General features: G+C 45.6%; 1 protein-coding gene across 2 annotated transcripts in view; it reads right to left on the bottom strand.

Moving 5' to 3' along the window:
- Nucleotides 1-19,685, bottom strand: part of LOC111144005 (inositol 1,4,5-trisphosphate receptor type 1) — a 330,013-nt gene that overhangs the window by 61,507 nt on the left and 248,821 nt on the right. For both annotated transcript variants that reach the window (XM_022498062.1, XM_022498063.1), the window contains exons 42-46: nt 12,685-12,865; nt 10,469-10,722; nt 3,819-4,019; nt 2,149-2,259; nt 404-499 (exon numbers count right to left, since the gene is read on the bottom strand). In XM_022498062.1, coding sequence (XP_022353770.1) covers nt 404-499; nt 2,149-2,259; nt 3,819-4,019; nt 10,469-10,722; nt 12,685-12,865 — 843 coding nt within the window. The remainder of the gene's footprint in view (nt 1-403; nt 500-2,148; nt 2,260-3,818; nt 4,020-10,468; nt 10,723-12,684; nt 12,866-19,685) is intronic.

Below are 19,685 nucleotides of genomic sequence, written 5' to 3'. Positions count from 1 at the left end.
AGCCTCCAAAGCCACCCTCTGGCCTACAGGATATTATCATCTTCCTTTTAGGGGAGGAGGAAACTGTGGCTTAGAGCGGTCAAGTGCCCGCCCAAGGTGACCAGGCACAAAGGGAAAGCTGTGGACCTGAACTCCAGGCTGCCAGGCTCCCCCGCCCACCCGCTGCCCTGGCTCCCTGGAGGGGAAACGGGAGGTGAAGGCGGCTGCCGTCCGCAGTTGGGTCACCCACTCGAAGCACTACTTCACTTCTCTGGCCCAGTCAGAGGCCCGAGTCTGAGGTTCTCTTTAGACTTCTGGTTCTTTGGCTTCTTTAGAAAACTCAAGGCAGCAAGTTCTCTCCTGCCACAAACCCGGCTCTGCCTGTGTCTCGTGTCACGGCCAGGGGACTAGCCATCCAACTCACCAGTTCCTTCGGCCTCATGTTATAAAGGATCCTCTCTGCGTTCTCGCTGTCGTGCCTGCTCTCCATGATGGCCAGCAGCAACTTGGAAGCATTGTTCTAATTGGACAAACAAAGGGAGGAGACAGTGGAGAGGAGCGGCCTGGGGTGGCTGGCCTGAACGCGTGCGCCCAGTTGAGGCAGGCGCTGCATGCTGGCCGGACAGACAGACAGCTCATCCCACAGGAGAGCCACGGGTCTAGCACAGCCAAAGCCACCTGCACGTGAGAGGGAATGTGCTGCTGCCGACCCCAAACCGTAAATGCAGGCTCTGCTTTGGGTCTCAGAGGAACGTGCTTGCTTGGGCAGGTTTCTCCTTAATATTATTGACACAAGTCCTAGTGGAAACTGGGAAGTTAAAGATGGGTGCTTGTGGGCGTGTGGGCACTCTCATGATGCCAGGGGTCAGGAAGAACCTGCTGGATGGATCCAGGATGCCTTTAGGGCAGATGTCCCTTTAAACCTTGTTCTTTAGCCTCGCAGGGCAGAGGAGGTAGGTAATTGAGGTAATTCTGCCCTTTCTTAAAATATTACTATTACTATCAGCTCTCATAACCCCTAATACTATAATCAGAGTACAGATAACACTAGTTAGACAAAGTGACCCAAAGGAGCACTGTATGTATGCCAAACCCTAATTTCCCATTTCATTCCAAGTTTTCATGTGCCCACGCCCTGAACCTCTTGGCTTGACTTCATTTTAGGTCCTGGGCCTAGGATACCCTGCATGCTTCTTTGTGTACAGGATTAGAAAGTTCTTACTATTTTGCATAAGAGGGGGCAGTATTTGTTTCCGCCCCAAGTATGGGTCATGGCAATTCACTCAGGAGGCTCTGCCATCCACGGTGGCTTTTTAGAGCACACAAATTTCTATCATAATCCACAGATTCCTGGATTAGTTGAAAAAGTCACTGAAAAGACTGATCAGTAGCACATAAAATTTTGTTCATTTCAGGCTCTCATCATATAAATCCTAATAAATGGGAGCCAGGCACATGAGCCTGAATTAATGTTCAAGTCACTTCTACAACTTGTCAAAGGAATTAAAAACAGCACACCCACCAAAACACCCATTTAAATCATACCCACAAATCAGCTATCAATTTGGACTCTCTCCGTTCTAAATACTAAAGGAAAAATAAAAATAATTGTGTAATTCCTGTGGGCTTCTGTGTTAACACCTTCCCTAATGATCTTTCTTTCCCATGATACTGTTTAAGCATTAAACACAGATCAGCTTTTCAGCTAAACCCTGCAGTTCTAGGCAATTCTGTGACAATGACAAAGTGCTCACTGCTGTTTTTGGGTGTGAGAGAGGACGGATCTCAACACGCCCCGACATGGGAAAGGTTAAAAAGGAAATGTGCTCAGTGAGGCAAACACAGTCTGAAATACACTTTGGACATCAAGAGGTCTTTGGACTCTTAAAGAATCTTTGGAAATCCTAAATACGAATGAGGGTTTTCTTTTTGGGGGATATGAGTAAGAAATCAACATCAGAAGTGGTATCCTGTCCTGAGACCCTTATTTGGAGGAGAAACCTGAAGTTTTGCATTTTTTAGTCAGAACTTACAAAAAGGATCATTCATTTAGTCTAAGAGAGCTGCCTGTATTGAGTTTCATAACACTGACCGTATCATGTGCAGAAGCAAAACACAAAAGTGACTATTTCGACATGCTACTGTCTTTTGCTTTCAATTCCTACTTGCCTTCAGTTCTAATACAAGGTCCATCCTCTTCTTTCCCAAAGGATTGATGTCATTAAGGATCAGGGCTGTGATGATGTCAATGCCGTTGGATTCATGGGTGGCTATGCAGTTCTGAGGAAATACACACACACACACACACACACACACGCACATTTACACAAGTGCTGGTCATAAATCAGATGTCAAAAGCCAACAGGCTGAACTGCTATTTCAACACAATGCTTGCCACTCCCAGTAATGTCTCTAGGGGAGAGCTGCGAATTTTCCGTGAGAAAGTGGTAAAAAATAAAAGACAGATGAAAATCGCTAGTTTCAGAATTAACAGTAAACAGCAGGAAAGTCCCCATGCACTGTAACTGATAAATTGGTCGTGTCTAATCCAAAGAGTGCAGTAAAGTTGGCTTTTGTTCTTAAGGGAAAATACGGCGTGTGACTGATTCTGAGTTCTGAGACCTGTTTTCCCCTTTAAAGGTGTGTTCCATTCTCTCTACATCACTTGGTTTTCGTATTGCATACTTTTGCTTAAGGTTGAAGCCTGGAAAGCAAGTTTCCGGCTTAATTCACACAATACCAAAATTAATCATCTTCCCCCAGGTAAGGTTCCCACTTGCAGCAGAATCCACTTCAGTATGTGCCTTTTAACAGACCTCTGTTTGGCAGAAGAGCAAACTTGTGGTTAAAAGGAAATTCACTTAGATGTCAGACAGCCTTTTCTCCCAAGCCGGTTGTAATTTTTTTGTTCCTTTTCATTTTAACTTTGACTACACTATCTGTCTCATCAGTGAACCAACGGAGGAAAGTGGATCCAACACATGCTAACCTCGTTTTTATAGCCAACTATGACCAGGTGCGTGGTACACAATGAGTTGTCCCTTTTGTCAGCCATTCTTCTCTCCTGAGTGAGGTCTTGGCCTTGCTCCCCAAGTAACACAGCATATCACACCTTCCCCGTCAAGTGAGTTTACAGCTGGCAATTTCAGTGGAAGTCTACCCCTTTCAACCAGGGTAGAGCCAAAATTTGAGTTGAAAGTCATAATTACCCTAGAATCAATGCAAAAACTCACGAAGTCTGCAATATACCACGGGTAAGTAATGAACATTCTACTTAAGAAACGGTTGGGTTCCCTTCTAAAAATCTACTTCTTGAGAGGCCAACATTAAGACTAATGGGCCTTTCTTTTCTCTAAATGTCTGTGGTGTTAAAATCTCAACTGAACATTTTCTCATGTTGTTGAAGCTGTCTTGTCCATAGCAAGGTTTCTCTCTCTAGCTAGGTTTAAGCCTTTTTCTGTTAAGTAGCCACTGTTTGAGTCTTTTCTAGCATTTAAAATTGAGCCCAGGCTTCTGGTCTTCACTGAACTCCAACTTCATTATCTACCCTTAGTCAAGTTAGTCAAATTTGGACATTCAAACCAAATCAAACCAAGACACGCCATGCCACGCATGGAGACCAAGGACAATACTGCCAATGCCTAGGATTAGATCAAGTCCTGAAGCACAATAAAGTACCATAGCTCCTTCTTGACTGCTGGAGAAGACTTCTGGTTCTAGTGACTTCTTAGGCCAACAGGCAAATGTTATATGACTTCTGAACTAGTTCCTGTCAACAGTGTTTCTAAAATGGTGAAACTCTTTTTTTTTTCTCCAGCCCCAAATAAAAATGGAGATACCTGGTTCTCATGGCATGGTCCTTGACAGTATTCGGTCAGACTTTCCAGGGTTTGGTTGATGAGGGCGACGTTCTTTTCATTTATATAGAGCCCGAGAAGACCAAGACCTCCAGTAGTGCTTCCACAAATACAGTCCAGGAACTGCAGTGTCTCACACACCAAATTGTAGTTGGTCTTGTTATTTTGGCAACGAAGGAAGTTCTACAATTGGGCAGTGCCCAGGATGAGGGAGCAAAGTCAAAAAGGAGAGGGAAAAGGTCATTCAATGCTGCCAATTTGCTGGTGTCTAATTGGTGGATGCCCTGAATTGAATAGCAATTATGCAGAGAGATGGAGCACTGGAGGAAAGAGTAAGACCCCATGCTGGTCAACTGGGGACCTTGGTCTATGGCAATGGCCACCAAACAATGTAGCTTATTCTCCAAGGTGCTTTTCTATGTGAGGCTGTGGAGGAGGGCTCCTCTTTGACAGAAACCTAAAACCTTTTTGAGTTCTCCTTTCTCTTTTTTCCCCACTCCAGCCCATGCCCCTCCCACCGGGTATTGGGTTCAGAAACATTTGACATTTCAAATGGCAATGTTTATGTTTGAAAGATGGTGGTGTGGTCTGGATGCTGGATGCCAAGAGCCTAGCATTAGGGATATTTCATCACAAAATAAGGTCTTTATAGCCCACTTAAAGCCCACTTTAAGCCCACTGCCATGGCAGAAACCTTGGTTATCTTTTTTTGCCACTTCCATTAATTATTATAGGAAGGAGCAAGAATGAGTAAATGTTTGTGTGCTTGTGTGCATGTGCTCAAATTTATGTTTTCCAGCTAAATCTGTAACGTTAACGGGAAACTTAAGAGCAGGTACTTCCTCAATAAAATCAAGCAAACCACAGTCAACCACCTCAGAAAGCAGAGTCTATTTTGATGAAGAGATTTTTGTCAGAGATTCTTTTTAAAATCTCTTTTTAAAAAGAAGGAAAAATTAACCACAAAAATTCTTTAAAGCAGTTATAAAAGTTGGATCTTTAGCATAGAAGATAGTACTATAAAAAGATAGAAGCAAAATATAAAATAAATGTGACCTTTGACACGGCACTTCCACTTGTATAAAAGAATGACCTCTATTCACAAAGAACATACTGGATGTTCACTACCAATTGCACTGTTTTCAACAATGAAGAACTGGAAGCAACCTAAGTGTCCATCAATGGGGGAGTAAATATAGTACAACAACATCATTCAATATCACAATTTAGAAACACTAAAGTAGGTCCATATGTGTCACCATGGAAAGATTTTTAGGACATACTGTTAAAAGATAAGAAAACCACAAAGGCAAATAATGGATTAGTATGTATACACTCCTCCCATCCAGATACACAGAAGAGTGATTGGAAAGATACCAGCCAACCCATTGGTTCACTGTCCGAACCAACAATAGTTCTCTCTGGGTAGAGAGGTAGGGATGGGGAGAAGAATAAATTTTTTTTAACTAACATCTTCATTTGAACTTCTATAGAGAGAGTCTATTCATGTATTCCTTGTATCATTGAAGTATTTATAAATGTACAGATTACAAGCTGGTAACAAAGTTGAATGTTGGACCATCAAACCAACCATTTTGGCCTACTCTCCTAACTTAACTTTAATTCTTTATGCTCAAGCCTTCCTAACTAGTCTAAAAATTGAACCAACACTTGGGTAGGGGAGGGAGATGGAGGAAGGATGGATGATTTGAGACTGTGTGGTCATACGATGTCTGTCATACGATGATTGTTTTTCTCAGGGCCACAGGAAGCCATGGTAGGCTTCCACAGCCACTCTTTAACCCAGTTCCTCAGGGAAGATGTTACCTATCTGGGGACCTAGCTGAGCCCCTCATCATGTAGAGAGGGAGGGAAAATTCTTCGGGAAGAGGACAGGAGAGGGCCTGGCTGTCTAAAGGTAAAATTCAAAGCATGGCTCTCCAAGCCAGTTGCCTCCCAAACTCATGTGTGACTGCTCCCACCATGTCCCCCCGTCTCTGCTCAGTGACATCACTGTTCCCACCATGCCCCTCCTCCACTCAGTGACATCATTGTTCCCACCATGCCTCATCCTCTGCTCAGTGACATCACTGCTCCCACTATGCCCCCTTTTCCACTCAGTGACATCACTGCTCCCACCAGTGACACCGCCCCTCTGCTCAGTGACATCACTGCTCCCACCATGCCCCTCTGCCAGGAAGCAATGAACTCCTTCCTACTCTTCAAGCACTCTTCATTCTATTCTTCTGGGGCTTCAGGCAAACTATTCTCTCTTCCTGTCATTCTCTCCCTATCTCTACCCTGATGAACTCATCTTCCTTTAGGATGGAGTCTCAGTCACTTGCTTCAGGAAGCCCTCTTGAGCCTCCATCCTGACTCCAGGGAGATCAGAGGATGGCACACACCTCTCTCACCCCTCTCCTTACACTTCAGGATGTGCTTATAGAAATGTCTGTCAGCTCCACCCAGGACCATGTTGATAGCACAGGGTGCCTGGTGGCTAGCACAGTGACTGGCGCATGCCAGGTGCTTCATAAACACTGGCTAAAATAATCTGAATTAAATTGAGTGGATGGAGGAGAGGGGACTTGTGAAGTCCTCAAGCAAGTTGTGTTTCAGCTCCCCATGAAGGATAATTGGCTGCCCTCTCTTGAAAGCCTCTCCCACAGCTCATAGTTTTTGCAGTGTTAAGCCGGAATTTTCCCTTCCCCAGCTCAGATCCATTTCCTCCGTCCTCTGCAAAAACAGAGCGATGTCACTCACTAGGAGGCTCACAGGGACTCCTATGTTCAGGGAATAGATTTCACCCTTAGCACACACCACCCTGCCTTGCTTAGGCTAGAGAAATCCTGTTCTTTTTGGGGTTTTCCTTGAAAGGCCAGGGACCAAGTCGAGATGGGTGGACTGAGAAATGAAGAGACTTCAAGTCTGTTCTCATACAGTAGTTCTCAGCATTAAGAGACCTGAGTTCCTTAAACCAGCTGCAAAGCAAAGGCAGCCCCTCAGGGGAAGGATGGAAAGCATAGGCAAAATGTCTCCAGAATAGTCCTTCCGAGTAAGTTTCTTACTACTGTGGACAAAGCTTGTTTAAGGCAGCAACTGGCTGTTTGGCAAAGTCAAAAGCAGTGGCCTTATCTCTACGAAACATTTACCAACAGTAAAGTTAAGGTTATAAATATGACAAGAGATGCTGGGCAACTTTGAAAGGCCAATTCCTTCTGTCGTTGAGCTTACTGGTACTTCTTTACACCAGGGTGGGTAGTAATGTCCTCATGAGGTCTTCTCCTCCCTTTGGTACACAAGCAAACCCTGAGCCAGAGAGCCACTGTCTGCTCTGGAATGCTGCCAAAATGGTGGCACTCAGAGTAGGTGACTTCCACTCAAAATTGTCATTTTGAGAACCAGATTTCTACAAATGTCATCCTATCAGAGCAATTTGACCAACACCTCAGTGTGTATGACATAGTGGGAGCCTTTAAAGATGATTCTAACCTTTACCCTTGAGAACCACTGGTTCAGATCACTGGTTTTCCAACTAGGCCCTGTAGGACCCAGGGGCATCCTTGGAAAGCACCGCCTCTCAGGGCTCTGGTAGGTAAGGGAGGAAAGGAAAGTTCTTGGGCACTGTAGTTTCTCCTCCGAATAGAACAGCTTTGCTCTCATCTGCTTTACTTAGTACATTTCTGCATAAGATCTTAAACAAAGGATTCTGTGGCCAAAACCAAAAAAGCGTAAAACCACTGACTTGGATAATGCTTACGGTACTTTCAAAGATTAAGTTGCTAAGACTTTTTTTTTTTTTTTAAGCTGCTAAGACTTTTAAAAAATATATTAAAATATACTCTAGACTTCCCTTTCCCCCAATACTACTTTCCAGAGAGCGATGTGTTGGAGAATCAAATTTTGGAAGAGGTCATTGAATGGTGATTCTGTCCATGGGGTTCTTAGGGCCTTAGTTCAAAGGAAGCACTAAGGTACAAAACTAAAACTGTGAAGACTTCTAAACAAGAACTGGCAAATTCATGCAATGAAAGCCTTACTCTCCTTCCGCTGTGGACTCTGGGTACAATGGTAAAGAAGGGAAATCAAGGGGGTACCGTGAAGGAGTCAGAACAGGTCCATGAAAGCAGACCAGGCTTGAGAGCAAGGACATCAGCACGGCCCCTCTGCCAGTCATGGAGGGAATCTACTGGAGGCAGCCTTCTCTTAGCTCAGAACCTGGCAGTTATCAGGTCCTCTGAGGAGTCTTCCTGGACAAGCACAGCGGGCTGGTTTGCCTGCTACGAACCCACAAAACCCCTCTGATAACAACACCACGACAGCACTTGTCATGCTGCACAGCAATCTTGGGCTTCCCCGAGTGGCTCCTGCCTGAGACTCTCAGCTCTGTAAGGGGAGGCGTGAGGTCTCTGTCACCACCAGTGCCGGGCACACAGCAGGTACTCACCCAGATGACGTACAGTCATGGTCTCAACCCACTTCCCTTTGGAGCCCAAGGTCGGTGGAGATCAGTGGCAGCAGTGATGGGGGGACAGTACAGGGCCCTGACCACTGAGCTCAGCCCAGAAATAGCGCCAGCAGCAGGGAGGTCCCCCCCATCCACGGAGATGCCACAGTTGGCTTTGCCTTCCTGCTGGTGGGACAGCCTGGCTTTCCATGGTGTCATTCACACTCCCTTGGCCAGTCTCCCTCATGACTAATGGTGTGCATATGGAAGGCGAGAGGGCACAGTTGGCCGGCAGACAGAGCACCAGCCAATGGGACCACAACCCATCCCTGGCTCTTTGAATCATGAATACTTTGTTCTACCCGGCTAGGCCTGGCAGTCCCAGGCCAGTGGATCTGGGGCCGATGTGGTTTATGTCCAAAGTTGGAATATTTGAGCAACAGGCAAGGAAAGAAAAACTAAGGGCTAAGATCCCACACTCAGATGTTAAGAGGGATCAAGCAGGGAAGGTCAATGGAGGAAATGAATGAACAACAATGTGGAAAAGAGCCCAATGGGTCTTATGGAAAATTCTTTCATTTTTTAAATTTGGGCCAGATTTGGCTGATGGATGACCTTGGATATATCTGCCTTTTCAAAACTCAGGCTCTTCAGACCAATTTGATTAAAAATAAATACCCGTGTAGAAGTTGTTAATACTGCAGACTTTAGCCGGTTTTATTTCACTGTTCTGTCTTACTGTTTAACAATGTAATTTCTTACTCAACTTTTCCAGGCGTAGATTGTGTGGCAGGGTTGAAGTATGACTGATTTACAGTGGCTGCCCCGAAGGGTCTGGCCACAGGTGACGTGTGAAAGGCCATCACATCACCTGACGGACAAAGTCAGCAAGGCAAATATTTTAAGACTGCACATTTCTTTGCCACAGTTTCCTTTTCATACCATCATTATTCAAGTAACTGAACTACCACTGCCAACTTGTTTATTTTAGGAGGCAATATTCTATCTTAGTGGAGTTGTTCAGACACACTTTCTTGCTAATCCTCAATCCCTTTTAGGCAGAGTGGGGTGTTTTTCCCAAAAGCCAGCAGCAAATCCAGGTAATGGCCAAGGACCTGGTGCTCTAGCATCCTTCCCCTGGGCAGTGATTGGCTCTACAGAGCTATGCCCATTCAGTAGAAAGAAAATATCTCTGGGGCACCTGGGTGGCTCAGTCGGTTAAGCCTCTGCCTTCAGCTCAGGTCGTGATTTCAGGGTCCTGGGATCGAGTCCCACATTGGGCTCTCTGCTCAGCAGGGAGCAGCTTCTCCTGCTCCCCTTGCTTGTACACATACACTCTCTCTGTCAAATAAATAAAATCTTAAAAAAAAAAAAGAAAAAGAAAGAAAGTAAGGAAGGAAGGAAGGGAGGGAGGGAGGGAGGAAGGAAGGGAGGGAGGGAGGAAGGAAGAAAGAAAGAGACATCTCTGGAATCTATCCTTAGTCCTTCCATCTAGGCTTTGCGGGTGGGGAACTTTTCAAGGAAGAAAATAAACTCTATCTTAACGTGGTGGTTGACCACACAAGCTCCACCACCAGATGGCCTGGGTTCAAGTCCCAGTTCTTTACTCCCTAACTATGTCCCCTGAACCTCAGTTCCCCCAACTATAAAATGAATATAATGATATCAGCAACACTTAGCATCCACAATATTCTAAGAACCCGATAAACCTTGGCCATCGTTATCATCCCGACACCAATTAAAAAAGTAGACAGAAGATGTCTGGAATAATCAGTTCAACAGATATATTTGAGCAGCTGTTTGTGTAAAACCCTGGAAGGCCACGTCATTCATTCAACCAACACATATTTAAGTAGAACTTTCTACGTATCCGATTTTGTAAGTCTAGTGTATTTAATCATTCATCCATCCTGCGTCCATCCAAGTTTTACCTGTGTCTGCGGCAGCCTACCATCCGCACGCACACACAGGCACATACCCCCATTTCACTACATATGCAGGAGGCACCAAACTGGTGAGCAAGAGACTTGGTTCCTGTCCCTGTGGAGATGGTGGGGAAGACAGACAAACGGGTCAGTTGCCCAGAGGTCAGAACCATCCTGGGTCCTCAGCTCAAGGAAGCTGGTGGTGGCGAGGGGAACAGAGATGTCCGAGGAGCTGCAAGTCCCAGGGGCCTTGCCCTCACCTGCAGGTCCCGGTTGTGGTTTTCGCACAGGAGCTGAAGGAACCGGAGGATGGGCTGCATGATGGTGATGACCGCGCTCATCTCCAGCTCGTCCTTGGTCTTGTCTGCTGTGGCCTGGGTGCCTTCCCCAGACTGGTAGTGGTCGTCGGGGTCAGCCTCCCTCCGGAAGGTGCTGAAGGCTTTCCTGGTGGCAGCAGAGGCCTCCAGGAGCTGATCTCGGACCTCTTCCGTTATTTGTGTTGAGGGCTCTTTGGCTAGAATGCAAACAGAAGACACTCAATGCTGCTGAGTCCTCAGGAGTCCTAATCACGGCATGAGAGATAATGTTCAAAAAGGCAGGTTCTGGTATTCACTAGAAATCTTCAAGGTTGGACAAACACTTCTCTTAGTCCTTACGATCGAAACTGGGTCATGCCCTGCCCACTTGCTTATGGCTCTGACACTGTAACTAAGCTTGCACTGTTTTAGAGGAAAAGTCTTAGAATTGGCTCTATCAGCCTCACAAATCTGTATGGATCTGGGCCTCAGGGTCCTCATCTGCAAAGGGGACAGAGGATCAGTGAATTCTACCTAGAGAAGCTTCTGAGAGAGTTGACATAACAAGGATCACAACTGTTAAGTCCTGTTACTGTGGTGACAATAAGTTGAGCGCTTTCCACTAAGTACCAAGGCACTGTGTGTTACCTCATCGAACCCTCACAGTGACCCTGGAAGGCATCAGAGTGAGGCGTGCAGTGCCCTGCAGCCAGTCTGCCTGGGTTCAAAACCTACTCACTGCATAGCCTTAACAAGGACAAGTCAGTCTCCACTCCTCAGTTTCCTCATCTGTAAAATGGGGGTAACAATTCTATCTCTTGTACAGGGTTAATTTCAGTTCCAAATCAAGTAAAGGATGAATAGTGCCTGGTTCATAGAAAGTACTTAGTAAATTTTAGCCTTTCTCCCTTTCTTTATTCCCTTTCTAGATCAGTGGTTATAAACTAGAGCTGACTTTGTGCTCACCCCAACCCCGGGGACAATCAGCACACTCTGAGGACACTTCTAGTCTGCTGCAGGGGTGGGCTACTGATATCTATTGGGTAGAGGCCACACATGCTGTCAAACACCCCACAGCGCACAGATCAGCCCCTCCAGTGACTCATCCTCCAGAAGCCAAATGTACTGTGGCTGAAGAAACCCAGTTCTCAACTTAAAATAAGAGGCCCGTAGTGGCTCGTTAGCCTGTTACAGCCATTTGACTTGAACACTGGTGCATCTACCTACTTCCAAGTATGACTTCTCTTTGAGTGAGAGCATGAATGAACAACTTTAGAAACTTTCAAATAATTTCAAAAATATGGGGAAATTAGGTGACAAGTGATACATACCCAGTTTTGAAGTGTTTGTCTTTTTTAAGATTTACTTATTTTTTATTATTTTTTTAAATTAACATATAATGTATTATTTGTTTCAGGGGTACAGGTCTGTGAATCACTGTCTTACACAATTCACAGCACTCACCATAGCACATACCCTCCCCAATGTCCATCACCCAACCACCCCATCCCTCCCACCCCCCTCCACTCCAGCAACCCTCAGTTTGTTTCCTGAGATTAAGAGTCTCTTATGTTATGTCTCCCTCTCTGGTTTCACCTTGTTTCATTTTCCCTTCCCTTCCCCTACGATCCTCTGCCTTGTTTCTCATATTCCTCATATCAGTGAGATCATGTGATAATTGACTTTCTCTGATTGACTTAGTTCCCTTAGCATAATACCCTCTAGTTCCATCCATGGCATTGCAAATGGCAAGATTTTGATACAGTGGAATATTATGTAGCCATTACTTATTTATTTTAAAGAGGGAGCGAGAAAGAGAGCATGTGCATGAGACAGCAAGAGGGAGAGGAGAGAGAGAATCTTAAGCAGACTCCCCATAGAGACTCAGGTGCCCCTAAGTTTGTGTTTTAACTTTCCCTACCATTGAATAGAAAATTACAGGAAAAGATTACAAATGGATTTCCTGCCAATAAAACCTTGAGCTTGACCAAGAAGAAGGTACATACATCTTTTTACACAAGAAGAACCGCCAAACCACAGTTTGAGCAGTTCAGCTCTGCTTACTTGGGAAGAATTACATTGTAACCAGACTGGTCTGCTTCTCCTGAAAGCCTCAGGTAGAATAGTTTGGAGTCTGTAGGTCCAGCTGGTGGAAGGGCTGCACGCAGGGGAACACTTACCTTTTTTCCGGGATGGGGCATCCCTGTCTACCTCATCATCTTTCTTTTTATTCCCCAAGTCACTGGTGTTCACGGTCACTGTTGCTTTGATTTCCTGCTGGGCCACCTTCATTCGGTCATAGAAGACTTTGAAGAATCTTTCTGACTTCTTGTCTTCTGTTAACCGGCAGAAAAAGGAGTGCTGCCGAGGAAAACCCACAGAGTTTTCAACACGGTGACAGACCAGTGATCTAATCCCACTCAAGACACCAAAATCTCACGGAGATCCGAGCCAGCTGCAAAACCTCACAAATGGTCTAGGTTTGGACCCAAGTTGGTTCCATGCACTATCATTCTCCGGACTGCACACCCTGAGGTTTTCTACACAGAGACTTTATTTTTTTTTTAATTTTTTAATTTTTTTTTTAAGATTTTATTTATTTATTTGTCAGAGAGAGAGAGGGAGAGAGAGCGAGCACAGTCAGACAGAATGGCAAGCAGAGGCAGAGGGAGAAGCAGGCTCCCTGACGAGCAAGGAGCCCGATGTGGGACTCAATCCCAGGACGCTGGGATCACGACCTGAGCCGAAGGCAGCGGCTTAACCAACTGAGCCACCCAGGCGTCCCTACACGGAGACTTTAAAGCAGCCCGCCACAGGATGTCTCTGATGGACAGTCACACAGGCTTGAGACACATTCTAAGGGGGGTGGTGGTGGGGAGAATCCGGCCTACTAAGAACAAGCACCTGCACACACCCAAAACAACTCCTTTAACAATGGAAACGAGGTATTTTTGGTGATTACTGCAGGTCCTGTCATGTGTTGAAGGGCTTCTGTGAGCCCCTCCACTGCACACGGCCCTGTGAATATCTACAGACCAGGTAAGACGTGCTTTCCGCCCCTACAAAGCTCCATACCAGGTCAGGGTGACAAGTTCGTAAGTAAAACAAAAATGTGTCAGTAAAAAGTGCTCCAGAAGCTACACAGTTACATCCTAGAAGCGTGGAGCTGGCAAGGATGCCAGTGGCCACAGTGATCCCAAAATCTTTGTGGAAAAGGTGATTTTCAAACCAGGTCTTGAAGGATAGGTAGAGAGTGGTTAGATGAAGAAGCTCAACGTTAACAGGTAGCTTGTCTCTTGGATGCACATTTGTTTCTGGGCCCACTGCAAGCAATAGTATACAATGTTGATGTAAAAACACAATATGGTGTCTCAACTTCATTTATGAGTATTCTCTTTTCACCCCTTTGCAAACACCACGCTGTTGTGAATTATTTACATAAAAATACAATACGGTCATTTCCAGAGGAATAAAACAAAGCTCCAAACAATATATTTGCTTCTCCCGGTTGGATCTTTCTGCCAATTTCAAATTCTCTCCCATTTGGAAAGATGGCATTTCCCTACTGAAGGTAGCCTTAAGGCTTGCAATCCTAGAAAAAAGTAAAACCTTAACAGCCATTGTATTGTAGCCCCTTAACTCCTCGATCTCTCACCCTGCCCCACCCCCGCAACACCTGCCACCAGATCCAGCAGGCCCGGGGAAAGCCACTGTGTTTCCATCTGCCAAAAGGCAAGTGTGGTCCCTGACCCTTCTTCTAGCCACTAGCCCCTAGCCCCAAGTGCTGCCTTGACAAATGTAGGTCTCATTTGCCAACAAAGCGCTTCTTGATTGTGCTCTTTCCTTTCCCTCTCACTCTTCTTCCTTACTCCTGGTTGTTTTCAATATATAGCACAAGATCCATCCTTCCTACTTGTGCTCCCTGATTCTATCTTTTCCCCTCCAACGGCTCCCAGTGGCAGTACAAGTCACTGCCTTCCTACTGCTTGGCCTTATTCTGTGTGTCATGAGTCCTCCCAGACTCCCACACTCTTTGAACCAAGCTCAAGTCTTTTGTGTCCTTTTGTGTCCTCCATTGTACTTTACTACCTTTTATCTTCTTTTAAGTTTCTTACTATTTCGTCTATCCATCCATCATCCCATCCACTTACCCATTCATCCAGACACCTACACATCTCCCTGTTTATCCACCCATCCAGTATTTACTCTGCACCTGTCATGTGCTGGGCTCTACGCCCATCATAGGAGTTGTAATGGTGAGCAAAAAGAGGCCTGGACCCTGCCCCCCCATAAAACTGGTAGGCCAGTAAGGAAAAGACCCAGTAATTCAATAATCACCCTAAGGATGATTTACTAAAAATAGCCATTTATCCTTATGAAACTGACCCAAGAGAATGCCAGCAGAGTGCTATATCAGACACTCAGGGCCACCGCCTTGCTCTTCCTTGCTTTTCCTGGCTCTTCCCATGGCTAGGGTCCCCTCATCCCCACTAACATCACTTCCTCAGCGAGGCCATCCCTGACCATCCTGCCTGAGGCAGCAAACCAGTCAACTGCTTATTCTCCCCTGCCCTGTTTTATTCTCCTCGTAGCAAGTGGTCTCTGTTGTATTTGTTGTTTACCTACTTACTGCATGTCTCATGCAGAGTGCAAGCTCCAAGAGGCCAGATGCCACACCTGTATGCTTTACAGCTCTCTCCAGAGCACCCACAGGAGCCCCAACACCTAGAAGGAGTTTCCTAATCATTTGAGGAAAGAATGAACACAACCCAATACTTCATGGCTCCTTCTAACCATCAGATCCTGCTTATATTCAGTGGCTGTGCCAGAAGTAAACCCCCAACACAGATTAATTCTGGAAAACTGCTCAAATATGAAAAAGCAAGTTCTAACTGTTCACTTCTTTGAGAGCTAATGCCGTCTACAAACAAAAGGAGAGAGGTGGGGACTCAGAACTCAACCTATCACCACCTAATTATGGTGACTACATTTTTTTACCAAGATAAGCCATACAATAGTTCACCCACATGGGGTCACGAGGAGACTGCACCAGAAGGGGGCCCCTTGGGGCAATTAACTTCAGTTGCTACCCCATTAGTCTTCTTGTCGCATGGAGGCAACTTAAAAAGCATCCTTTGGACAATCTGATCACTCAAAAAAAAAAAAAAAAGGCACTTTAAGTAGGTAAGCAAATAAATAAATAACTAAAGCCTGCCATCTGTCATTGGTAACAGCGCAACAAGCGATCACCAGCTACAAACCGCACTGCTTAACGTCTAGCTGGTTAACCCAACAGATGTCAACTGATAGGGCCAGGGGAGGGGAACCTCTTATGAAACGGGAGAAGGGCAAGTGACTGAGGATTACACACTTCTATATATGTTTTGCAACAGCCAGTATATTTATTTTGCATTATTTATATCAGTCCTTAGTCCCTCAAGGATCTGAAGCCGCTTTATAAACAGAATGTGGTCAACAAATTAAGAAAGTAGACACTAGGTACAGAGACACGAGTAAGCACTGAGAACCAGGACTAAACCAGGCCAGAGGCTGGAAGGTGGAAGAGATGATTCAGGGCAGTCCTGAGTCCCTGAAGTAACCAGCCATTCTGCTGAAATGGAAGGTATACTCCAGTGGTTATTAGTAAGTATCAAAAGAAAAAATATTGCCAGTGCCTCGAAGGAAGGAAAACATTCCTGAATGAAGGGGTTAGAGGGCAGGCTTTCCAGTCAGAACCCCTTGGGTCCCTCACTCACTAGCTCTGTCATCTGAGGCAAGTTACTCAGTCTCTCTGAACCCACTCGGAAGAGTTGCCACGGTGCCCACAAAACACTTAGCACAGGGCCCACTGAGTGTCGTGTGTGTGTGTGTCTGTGTGTGTGCGCGCGCACGTGCATGTGTATGTATGGCCATCACATTAGTATAATGTGAAAACCCCACAGTGAAGGCATCCCCCTAAGAGGCGAGGGCTGGGGCGTGAAGTGTGAGAATTCTGTCTCTGGAGACAGAGACACCCAGGTTTCAGCTCTGCTACTCATGAGCTGATATCACCTTAGAAAGTGACGATACCTCTGAAACCCAAATTTTCTCATTGGAAAAATGGCCATGGTAACAGTACCACATGGTGGTTATGAAGATCTAATGAGAAAATCACAGTAATAGGCACAATGACCCATATTTCCTGACTGCTTATAAGGTGCCAGGAACCCAGAGTAAAGCTTCATGTGTGTTTTCTGACACAGAAGTTCGCTAGGGGTAGTTATTACTTGAATCTGGGAGATCAGGGTACCCTAAAATATAATGGACATCAAGTATTTAGCACACCCCTGAGATGCCCACACTGTGACAAATGAAACCTCACCAAGACACTGTGAGAGTCAAGAGCTGTCGCCTCAGGTCTCCTGCCTGAGAATCTAATTAAAGATACTCTGGAAGGAAGAAGCTTGGTCTCCAGAAGGGAAGCAGTGCTATCTTGTGTAAGAGGAGAAGTGAAAAGTGACAGCAGTGCAGGAGAGCTAAGATACCTCTCCCATAGAGGCATGATGTGCCAAAGGGGTAAATGGGGGGCTGAGGAACGGGGCCCTCAGTTAGGGGCTCCTGGAGGCAGTCACTGCCCTTCTCTGGTGCTCAGCACAGTCTGGACTCGGCCAGACCAAGGCCCTGCACATAGTTCAAAAGCCTGTTTGTTAAACCTCTTTCTGTGACATTGTATTTGGAGGACTTGGGAGGGGAGAGGGGACACCCTCCCCAGGACTCTTTCCCCAGATGCAGGAGGGACCTCAGACCAGAGCAGGTGGGTACTTTGGTGGGTACTTTGCCTCCCAGACCTCAGGCTCTTGAAGCAGGGCCTTTTCTTTTTTTCTTTTTGCTTTATTTACTTATGCTTTTAAACTTAAATTCAACTAACATATATTATTAGTTTCAGAGGTAGAGGTCAGTGATTCACCAGTATTATATAACACTCAGTGTTCCTTGCATCGCGTGCCCCCCTTAATGTCCATCATCCAATTACCCCATCCTTTCATCCCCCAGTTATCCCCTCCCCTCCAGCAAGCTTCAGTTTTCCTGTAATTAAGAGTCTCTTATGATTTGTCTCCCTCTCTGATTTCATCTTATTTTTCCCTCTCTTCCCCTATGATCCTGTTTTGTTTCTTAAATTCCACATATGAGTGAGATCGTATAATTGTCTTTCTCTGATTGACTTATTTCGCTTAGCATTATACCCTCATTGTTGCAAATGGCAAAATTTCATTTTTTTTTTTGATGGCTGAGTATTCTATTGTATATATATATATATATACCACATTTTCTTTATCCATTCATCTGTCAATGGACATGTGGGCTCCTTCCATAGCTTGGTTGTCATGAATGCTGTGCTATTAACATTGGGGTGCAGGTGGCCCTTTGCATCATTACATTTGTATCTTTGGGCTAAATACCCAGTAGTCCAATTGCTGGGTCACAGGGTAGCTCTACATTCAATTTTTTGAGGACCCTGCATGCTGTTTTGCAGAGTGAGTGCACCAGCTTGCATTCCCACCAACAGTGCTCGAGGGTTTCCCTTTCATCGCATCCTCACCAACATCTGTCATTTCTGAAGCAGGGCCTTTTTTCTACAAGCTACTTGTCTACTTTCCTCCCTGAACTTATGAATCACCCTTTTCTCCAACTAAGAGTCAGTAGTGTCAGGTAGAGACGGTTTTGCTTTTCCAAAAGTTTCACGGCACCCCCACCTAGCAAGTGTGAGGTAACCATTCAAAATTCACCTGGCCTAGAGTAGGTAATGTTACATGGTGGTAAGAGAAGTCAGAACAGTGGATGCTCCTGGGGTGTGTGAGTGGGGAGACTGAAGGGAAACAAGAGAACTTTCTGGACTGAAGGAAAACCCTGATGAGCCTGGTGGTAAACAGAAGGCTGTGGTAGAGATAACTACAACACTAAGAATAAAACATGGAACCTGTGAATGTGTTACCTTCCACGGTGAAGGGAGACAAAGTTGTTGACCTTAAAAGAGGGAGATTATCTTATACAGGGAAGGCAATAGGATCAAAAGATCCTAAGCGTGGAAGAGGGAGACGCAAGAGGAGCTCAGAGTGAGGCCATCTGAGGACTCCATGCGCCACCACCGGCTGGGATGATGGAGGAAGGGGCCTTGACCCAAGAAACATAGGCAGCCTCTACTGGAAGAAAAAAGGAAATGGATTCCCCCTGGAGACTCCAGAAGGGAACACAGCCCTGACAACACCTGGATTTCAGCCTAGTTAAGACTCATGTCAAACTTGGGAGGTAAAAATTCTGGTTGTTTTCAGTTGTTTAGTTTGTAATAACTGGTTACAGCAGCCATAGAAAACGAACACAGGTAGGCATTATTTGTCAAATCTGATCAAACTGTACACTTATAATCTATGCATATTACAGTATGTGAATTATGTAACAATGAAAAGGGAGAGAGGAAAAGAAGATCGGCTTCGTTCTCAGAAAGCTAGAAAACCATGTAAAGTTGTCCAGAGAAGGAGCTATCCTCTGAGGCCGTCTCCGCCAGCAGAGGGGTCTGTGCTGTTGCCTGCACAGCTGACCTTTCTTCACCCTCCACACATCTCCAAAACACAGGCAGTTTCAAAGCCCCTTCCATATGAGCTGTCCTGTCAGCATCTTACGAGACTGCCAAAACAGAAATCGTCATTCATCAATCTGCCCCGTTGTAGAGGAGAGAGTTGGGCTGGGAGAGGTCTGGTGCTTCTTGCTTTCCCTACCCCTGGCCCTTGCTACCATCCTGCCTTTTTGAGAACACACGGAGGACCAGCCCCAGTGGTGGCACAGGAAACGCAAAGGAAATGAAGGCTGTTTTGGGGGCAGATAGACAGTTCCAACCCCTACATCACAGACAACAGGTCTACCTGGCATGGCTTTAAGGAAGGGGCGAGAGCAGGTGAGCAAGGGAGCATGTGCAGTGGCCACCTCCCTGGCAGCTCTGGAGGACCATGGTGGGTGGTCGTCGTAAGCCAAGCTGAAAAATGAGAAAATACCGCTAAAAAGAAAATACTCGTCACAAAATGTGAAAGCAGGAAGAACTCTATTCCAGCAGTTTCCAATACGGTTTCCAGCAGAGAAACCCATTCTTCCTCCCTCCCCAAACACCACCTTAGGGAAAGACCCCATGTTTAAGAGAGATACAGGCAGA

This window comes from Enhydra lutris, unplaced genomic scaffold (genome assembly GCF_002288905.1).
Source record: "Enhydra lutris kenyoni isolate GAN:26980312 unplaced genomic scaffold, ASM228890v2 scaffoldscaffold10, whole genome shotgun sequence".
Classification (NCBI taxonomy): domain Eukaryota; kingdom Metazoa; phylum Chordata; class Mammalia; order Carnivora; family Mustelidae; genus Enhydra; species Enhydra lutris.
Note: the sequence above shows the minus strand (reverse complement) of the source record. Positions and strands in the feature narration are given on the sequence as shown.